This window comes from Xenopus tropicalis, chromosome 8 (genome assembly GCF_000004195.4).
Source record: "Xenopus tropicalis strain Nigerian chromosome 8, UCB_Xtro_10.0, whole genome shotgun sequence".
Classification (NCBI taxonomy): Eukaryota; Metazoa; Chordata; class Amphibia; order Anura; family Pipidae; genus Xenopus; species Xenopus tropicalis.
The window spans coordinates 124,862,412-124,871,195 of record NC_030684.2 but is presented as its reverse complement, the minus strand read 5'-3'; the positions used below and the strand labels follow the sequence as shown (position 1 = coordinate 124,871,195).

At 42.3% G+C, this 8,784-nt stretch overlaps 1 protein-coding gene across 1 annotated transcript; it reads left to right on the top strand.

The window, feature by feature from the left end:
- The first annotated feature begins 5,701 nt into the window (after positions 1 to 5,701).
- LOC116406830 (olfactory receptor 5V1-like) lies at positions 5,702 to 6,637 on the top strand. The gene has a single exon (XM_031891785.1). It carries the CDS (start codon positions 5,702 to 5,704, stop codon positions 6,635 to 6,637), a length of 936 nt encoding a protein of 311 aa, XP_031747645.1.
- The last annotated feature ends 2,147 nt before the right edge of the window (positions 6,638 to 8,784 follow it).

Here is an 8,784-nt window from a genome sequence, read left to right as displayed (position 1 = left end):
AATTACCTGAGCTTAGGGACTGACTAACAAATATATATAGAATATAAAAGTCACGACACAAGGCTGATTAGTAATTAATTCTGATTCTCGTTGCATGGTAGCTCAGAAACCAGTGCAATTTGCACCGGCCGAACAGCACAGAAGGGACTCCAGGGTACACATTTGGAAAAAACATCTAAAAAAAATTAAAGAAGAAGGAAAGTCAATAATCACTGGGGGTGTCAAAAGTAAGTTATTCCCCCCCACTGTCTGAATTAACTCACCTAATACCCCCAGCCTCTGCTTCTATTAGCAAAAAAGGCTCCAGTGAGCACCACAGAGGGATCCCCTCCCTGCTTCTCCTTTCTTTGTAAAGGTGCCCATATGGAGAAGAGTAAAAAGACTACATTTAACAAAAAAAGACGGCTTTTTCACACTAATGCACATGCGTCAGCCCTGGGGCTTTGAAGAAAGAAAGAGCGAAAGAAAAGGATTGCTCTGTGGTGCTCGCTGAAAGGAACCCCAGGCCGGGGCAGATTCCTGCTAACAGGAGCTCAGGGTTTCAGGTAAGTGATTACGATCACTTGGGGGTTCATAACTTTTGGCACCTCCGTGTAATTGGGACTTTCCTTCTCCTTAATGAGCTAGAGTTAGTTTGCAAGTCTGAATGTAAGTATGTGTGTATAGAGTACGTGTATGTATCTGTATAAGTATACAGTGTATTAGTACAGTTCTCTGAACAAGTATTCATGCCTTGACCAGGTCTTTTATTTTACTGAAAAACAAATCCTGCACTTTTAAATTTAAAAAGATTTTTTTATTAATTTTTTTGTAATAGTAAAATTGCTTTATGTTTCAAAATAAATAAATAAATAAAGGGCTGTATAACTGACTAAAGGTAAAATTGCTTCTCTAGGCACTTATGGTAATCTTTCATTTTTTGGTTATAGCGTAAGCCTGGGATAATTTGCCTGTTCAATATACATTTTACACATGTAAACCTACATATAAACACACAAATAAATGGACACATTTACTGACATGTACACAAACATATTAAATGACACACATGCAAACAGGCTCACACATGCACAAACACACTTGCACCTGCAGGCACATACACATGATTGTGGCCTATAAGCAATCATAAGAGATGTAGTGAACTGTTCGCCGGCGAACTAATTCGCGCGAACATCGGGTGTTCGCAATTTGGGTTCGCTGCGGTTTTTTTTCCGCTGCGTTTTTTCTCGGCCTAAAAACACCGTACAAGCCACACATGGCGTTTTTCAGCCTAGTACTGGTGTAAGCAAATCCCGTTTCCATGGTGCTAATAGTGCGAAATAGCAAAAAATGCCGCGTATTTCCGCTAGGTCTGCCAGCTGCCTTTGCAGTTTTACGCAATGATGTGTCAACAAAGTATTTTTCAGAGAAGTTTTTGCCCTTGATCCCCCTCCTGCATGTCACTGTCCAGGTCGTGGCACCCTTTAAACAACTTTACAATCAGTTTTCTGGCCAGAAATGGCTTTTCTAGGTTTTAAAGTTCGCCTTCCCATTGAAGTCTATGGGGTTCGCAAAGTTCGCGCTTTTTGGCGTAAGTTCGCGAACGGGTTCGCAAACTTTTTTTTGAGGTTCTCTACATCCCTAGCAATCATTTTAAACAACTGTCAGCCAGAAAGAGTGGTCACATTTATATCAAGTGGTGGGAGCAACAGGAAACAACAAGGGGACGCATTTATAAACACTAGTCAAATTTGCACCTTGGCCATAACCCATGGCAACCAATCAAATCCTTCTATTCAATGTTTAACCTGCAGCTGGCTAACAAAAAGCCAATCACTGATCGGTTGCTATGAGTAACTGCATGTCACGATCAGTATCCCAAAACCCAGAACAGACTCCAAGGACCCGGTCTCGGCTCACGCTTCTGCCTATAACCGCCGCCTTTCACGTCGGGAGGAGCCCTTCGCTACTCGGATGCCGCCAGGACTTGTTGTGAGAGACCCGAGGAGAGAGTTCTGAGCAGGCACGGGAACCAATTGTATGACAGGAAGGTGGGGGAACACAAGCGTAGTCAGGACGGGCCGGGGTCAGCAACAATCGGGCTATGCAGTACAAAGTCAGGATCCAGTAGAATAGTCGGTCAGGCAATGGTCGGTCCAGGCAGCAGGCAAGAATAATCAGGAACAGGCAAGGTCAATACAGGCAGCAAACAAGAGAAGGTCGGGTACAGGCTAAGGTCAAAACACAGCAGGAACACCAGAGAAACACACCCAGGAACTTACAGGAAGCAGAACCTACGTTGGGCAATGATTTCAAGCTAGAAGCACCTTAAATATTTGAATTTGGCGCCATCGTGACGTCATATGCGCGCGCCGAGCGTAGACGCGCGTGCGCATGCGTAGAGGCGCCGGACGCGAGCGTGCATGCGCACAAGGCAGAAGCCTTAAAGGGCCGCACGTCGCGCGCACCCGCGCCTAGGAAGAACCGGCGGGCGTCCCCGCAACGGAGGAGGCGGCGGGCGTCCCCGCCGCCCCACTAGACCACCAGGTACCCTTACACTGCATATGGGCACTTGCCCAGTGTTTATAAATGAGGCCCTGTGGTTTTCTTGCTATACCTCACTCCATATTTCATTGTAACTCTTTGCTTTATGAGCTTATTTTGGTTGTTAACCATTTAGCATAGTCATAATGTTACATAATAAGTTGTTATATATGTTCATGTTAATACTGTATATTATCATTGCCATTTAATGCTGTATATTGTAGGGTGACCAGATATATGTTGCAGGGCAGCACTGATTGCATTTAAAATTTTGCAGCCTACATATTTTATAGTAGTTTTGGCCTTGAAGTTTTCTATTTGTAACTGTAGGTTTAACTTACAGTGGAGATGTTCTATTGTTATTAATTTAATGTTAGTTTAGTAAAAGCTGCTGTTAATTCTTCCATCATGAGCAAGTTCCCTTGTGTTTGTTTTATTAACCCAGCAACATATGCATTTATTGGCTATGTTTGCCCCCTCAACAAGTCTTATGCATACATGTCTTCACTCTTGTCTAATTACAACCCCATTTGCAAAAAGGTTGTATGATTTACATCTTATAGTTTTCTGAAAAGTATATGATTATTTTAATTTTGATGCCAGCAACATGATTCCAAAAAGTTGGGTGAGGGTCATGGTTCCCACTGTGTTGCATTACCTCATCTTTTAAAAACCCTCTGGGGGTCATTTAATTAACTCTGGGCAAATTTGTCCATGGGCAGTAACCTATGGCAACCATCGAATTGTTGCATTCATTGTTCTACATGCAGCTGGCTGAAAAAAAGGCAATTACTGGTTGCTATGGGTAACTGTCCATGGGCAAATTTGCCCAATATTAATAAATGGGCCGCTCTGTGAGGGATAGGTAGAGGGCACTGAAGAGGAGAAGCGGATAAAGGTGAGTCTTGAAGGCAGGGGCTGATATGGTGTGTACAAGAAAAGGGGCAAGAACAGGGTGACAAGGGTGAAGATCCACAATCAGGCAGGCGTGCAGGGCGGAGAGGATGCATGATCTGGGACAGTCATGGGCAAGGATGTAGAGGGCAAATATTCTGGAAGACACTGAGTGTAAACTAGGACAGGATAGAGTAGGGCAGGACAGGATGGAGTAGGGCAGGACAGGATGGAGTAGGGCAGGACAGGATGGAGTAGGGCAGGACAGGATGGAGTAGGGCAGGACAGGATGGAGTAGGGCAGGACAGGATGGAGCAGGACTAGAGCAGGAATAAGGATAGAACAGAACAGGAACACAGGAAAGTACAAAAACAGGAGCACAGGCAGGAACAGAGGTGAAACAAGAACAAGACAAGGACAGGGCAGAACAGGAACCAGAGCAGGAAACAAGAGCTATGGGCAGTGCCTCAGTGCTCAAATTAGGCCAATGCTCAGTCCATCATACTGAAACCACACCAACAGCTAGTGAAGCACACTACAGCCTACCTGACTCAGCAAGTGATCAGAAATCAGTAATGGCAGATGCCTAAGGGCTGTGACACACGGCGAGATTAGTCGCCCCACGACAAATATCCCTTGCCGCAGGCGACTAAACTCCCCGAAATGCCATTCCACCAGCTAGAATGTAAATTGCCGGTGGGATGGCATACGCGGCACCGCAATTTGCCATCCCACCGGCGATTTACATTCTAGCCGGTGGGATGGCATTTCAGGGAGATTAGCCGTGACAAGGGAGATTTGGCATGCAGCGACTCATCTCCCCGTGTGTCACAGCCCTAAAGCAGTGGTTCCCAAACCATGGAGCTGGAGAACTAAGGAAGGGGAAGTTCAGACTAAGGGTCATCTATGGTGCGCAGTGGCAGTATCATAGCCAATGAGGTCAAACCGAGGCGTGATTATTGCTAATTGTGATGAAGCTGAAGCTGAAGCTTGATGAAAGCGGAGGGGCTGTGTTCCCATTAGGGAAGAGTTGCTGACTTATTTTTTGTCGGGGGCTTCGCACATGCTCATTATGTCTAATCATACTTCACTTCCTTGCCACAGCCATTAGGCGGGTGGGAGGTATTTTTCTTTTTTTCCTTCTAGCTGCCAACTGGAGCCTTAGCAATACGATTAATGGCATTGCACCCGTACACTCTGTACCCTTTTTGAGTTTGATTTGTGCACCCTGGATAGGTGTCATAGTCCTCTGGGCTTGACCCCAGGCCAAGACTTGGTGGTTTTCACCCTAGCTTCCGCGAAGGTGGATCTGCCCGCACATGCTGTTCATTGGTGAAAGCCTTGGACACATGAGCATCGGAGCCCATACCTTCGGGTAGGACTCACAGGCGATGTCACAGGCTCTTAGATCTTATGGATATTATCTGAAATGGGGTTAGTTAGGAGGCTATTTTGGGTCTGGAAACGTATATGCTGCAATAGATATCCACTCAAGTAGGTGAGTAAGACAAAATGGCTTGAAAATAAAAATCCCCAAAACCATAGGTTTATAGGGTGCTACACCTCAAGTTTAATGTAAGCATTGATATATTAAGATATATATATTTGGAATTGTTATTCAATTTTTAGTTTTGTATTTTTCATTTTACTGTTTCAGCAGTTAGCCAATTTGGAATTGTAGCCATTTTCAGGTTGCTGTGGCCCTATTTAAACAGCGGTGTTCAATATGAATTTGAACAACTTTGAATGACAGATGGGAAAATGAATAAAAGAGCCCCTGAACAGAAAGTAATAGAAAGTTATAATAATAATAATAACAATGTAGCCTCACATAAAAGAGTGTTTTGGATGCAGGGTTTGGTGAAATCACCAGCTAGACAGCATTTTAAATAGAAAAAGCTGGAAAAAGGCAAAACTGGAATGCATATGATCAAAATGAAGACCATTTAGAATGTTGCTAATACTAAGCCATTCTATAACATACTAAAAGTTAAGTTAAAGGTGAATACTTTAAAAGCACCACATTGGCCATGACATAGCATAATGCATTTTTTTCTGAAATCCATTCAAATTATAAAGAAATCAATATATTTTTTCTTTTGTCATTGCAAATGTGGGGAAGTGTTTATAATAATAGAATGAGGGATCTGACCAATATAACAAGTGTTAACTGTGTCACATTGTAATATCTGAAAATAAATGTTCAACTGTAATTCCAGAAATTTAATACAGAAACTTCTTGTGTTGTTTGTCTTATAGGTATTGTTTGACATAGAGTGGATGCATGGATAAAGCCAATAAGACCACAGTGGAAGAGTTTATTTTATTGGCTTTTTCAGATTTATATCAGCTCCAGATCCTTCTGTTCATTGTCACTTTGCTTGTCTATATCATGTGTGTGTTTGGGAACTGTCTCATTGTTATTATAGTTAGAGCTGAACCCTCACTTCATACCCCAATGTACTTTTTTATTAGCACATTATCTACTCTGGATATAATTTATGTGTCTTTAGTTATTCCCAATCTTTTAGCTAACCTCATTGCAGCTAAGAAGAGTATATCCTTCAATGGATGTTTCATACAGTTATTTGTCGGTGCTTCCTTAGGAACAGCAGAAGGTTACCTACTCGCAGTCATGGCTTTTGACAGATACCTGGCTATTAACAAGCCCCTACAATATGTTTCTATCATGACTCGACAGGTCTGCGTGCAACTTGCACTTTTACCATTCATTGTTGGGATTGTCATTGCATTAATTCCCACTGTTTTTACAGCTGGATTGGAATTCTGTGGTCCTAATGAAGTCCATCATTTCCTTTGTGATTTTGGCCCTTTACAGGCCTTGGCTTGTTCTAGACCCTATATGAGCCAGATGGTCACAAACTCTGGGGCAATTTTTGCGTTTGGACTTCCTTTTGTCATAACGGTTGGACTTTACATCCATATCATTATCATCATTTCAAATATTAAAAGTTCTGAATCTAAACGGAAAGCTTTCTCCACTTGCTCTTCCCACCTCACTGTAGCAGGACTGTTTTATATAACAACCATCATTGTGTATGCCGTGCCAAAGGGTACCCAGTATGACAAGTTCTTTGCCCTAATATATACTGTTATTACTCCTCTTTTGAATCCCTTTATTTACACCTTAAGGAATAAGGATGTAAAGAGAGCGCTCATAAACTCAAGGAGGTTAAAGCTTTGTCAAGGATCATTCTAATAATAACTATATAAAAATAGTGTCTCTAAAGATTTCTATTCTATATCTGTGTTCCTTGAGGTCATTTTTTACTTCTCATACACTTCCTTCAGCATATCATGTCCTTACTTTTTGAATTTGAAAAGCATTTAAAAGTATTCTAATAAAAAGGCACATGTTTTGTGATTATCAGTTCTACTGCTTTAGTACATAAAAAGGGGTTGTAGAAGGACTGATGTAACGGCTATTTTTTAACCTATATAGGCACAAAGCTTTAACAGTGTGTTTATTGGGCACAGCACTCACAGAATAAGATATTCGACATAACAAATAAAGAAAGGGCATGCAAAATGCATAAATAAACCTGCTGTATCTCTACCTGTTTAAACATTAGAGTTTGTGATGTTGATTGTCCTGCATGATGTGAGTGGGAGTAATTTTAAATAGACCAAATCCCACTTTAATTTCATTGGTTGTTACTACTACTGGTGGGTGCAAGGCAGCTCTGTCCTTTCCACCAATCATAGCACATATTGTAAAAACAAGGCCCCATTGCAACCTGCACTCATCAGTGTTACCCTACTTGCATTTCTAAATGGAGTGCAAATATATGTTTGCTGCAAAGTGTATAGTTTTTGTCAGTTGTAAAAATTATTTGTGAATTCATACTATAATTTTGCCACATGGCCCATTTTGTTGGAAAAAAAAAATTGAATATGCTGTCTGTTGCCCTAAAAAAAATAAACACATACATCATTATAATTTGCCCCCTGCCTTTCACATTTTTAATGCCTATTATGTTGTAGTTAGTGAGTAGAGAAGTAGATAAGAGCTGTAGTGTGAGAATTTAGCTAGTTTAGAGTAGCAGTTTGTTGTAGCTGACTGAGGCAATGCAAGTAGAATCTGTAGAGCTGATTGTGGCTGGGTGGATGATCCAGCCCATGCAGTGTTGGACTGGCCTACCAGGATACCAGGAAAACTCCCGGTGGGCCCAGGTGACAGTGGGCCCTCCTGCTCCTGACCATTTGGCCTGTTTCATGGTCATTCCCTATTTCTGAATGGGAACAAAGAGGACAAATAGATGGAAGAATAGATGTTAGCATGTAAATAAAAGAGACTAGGAGAATAAAGAGGTTGGGAGAGAAAAGGGAGGAAAAATAATTTGGAAAGCGGGCCTATGGTCTAAGGTTTTCTGGTGGGCCCTTGAGTTCCCAGTCTGACACTGAGTCCATGTGTTAAGCCACGTGTGGGTAATGTTCAGCAGTAGCACTAGGCATTGGGTTACAGTGGGACACGAGCAGGACTGTTTCAGATTATTTTGTCACAAGCAGGACAAAAGCAGAGGTTGACTGGCTTGTTCTACTGCTGTCTGTAGTTTGTTATCATACCAATAATAGTCTTGAGAGAGTGCTTATTTTCTAAACTTAGGGTGGCCTGTTCATTTTCTGCTTGTTTGCACTCTGTAGGAACAACTGCAGTCATACTAATAATAGGATACTTATTCTCTAGCTGAGGTGGCCTGCCATGTTCTAAATTCTTCTGCAAACTCTGGAGTGCACCTGCAGGAGACACCTGCATTCATACCAAAAGTAGTCTCAAAAGTGAGCACTGAATGCCTAAACTGGGGTGGGGTTGCCTGTCATGCACTTCATTTTTTCTGCTTGTTTGCACTCTAGAGACACAGCTGCATTCATACCAATAATAGTCTAAAAAGGAAGTCATGAATCTCTTCTGGAGTGGCCAGCTGCTTGTTTCCAATCTCGAGAGACACTTGTATTCATACCAATAATAGTCTCAACAGTGCGATCTTTAAGGCTAATTCCAGACGAGGCGTAGGGCGGATATTTTAGGCAAGCGGAAAATCGATTGCTGAAAATTCCGCCCTACGCCTCCTACATGTGCCTGCACCCGAATGAATGGAATACGCTCGGGTGCAGGCACATGTATCCGAAATATGCATAAAAACGCGAGAGTTTGAAAGTCTTTCGGCTACATGTGCCTGCACCCGAGCGTATTCCATTCATTCGGGTGCAGGCACATGTAGGAGGCGTAGGGCGAAATTTTAGGCAAGCGTTTTTCCGCTTGCCGAATATATCCGCCCTACGCCTTGTCTAGCATTAGCCTTAAATTTGGGGACCTCCTGCCATCTCCAAATCCTGCTGATTGTT

What these genes read in the sequence shown, in the direction of transcription:
- LOC116406830 (XM_031891785.1), top strand. Translation starts at nt 5,702, where the DNA reads ATGGATAAAGCCAATAAGACCACAGTGGAAGAGTTTATTTTATTGGCT.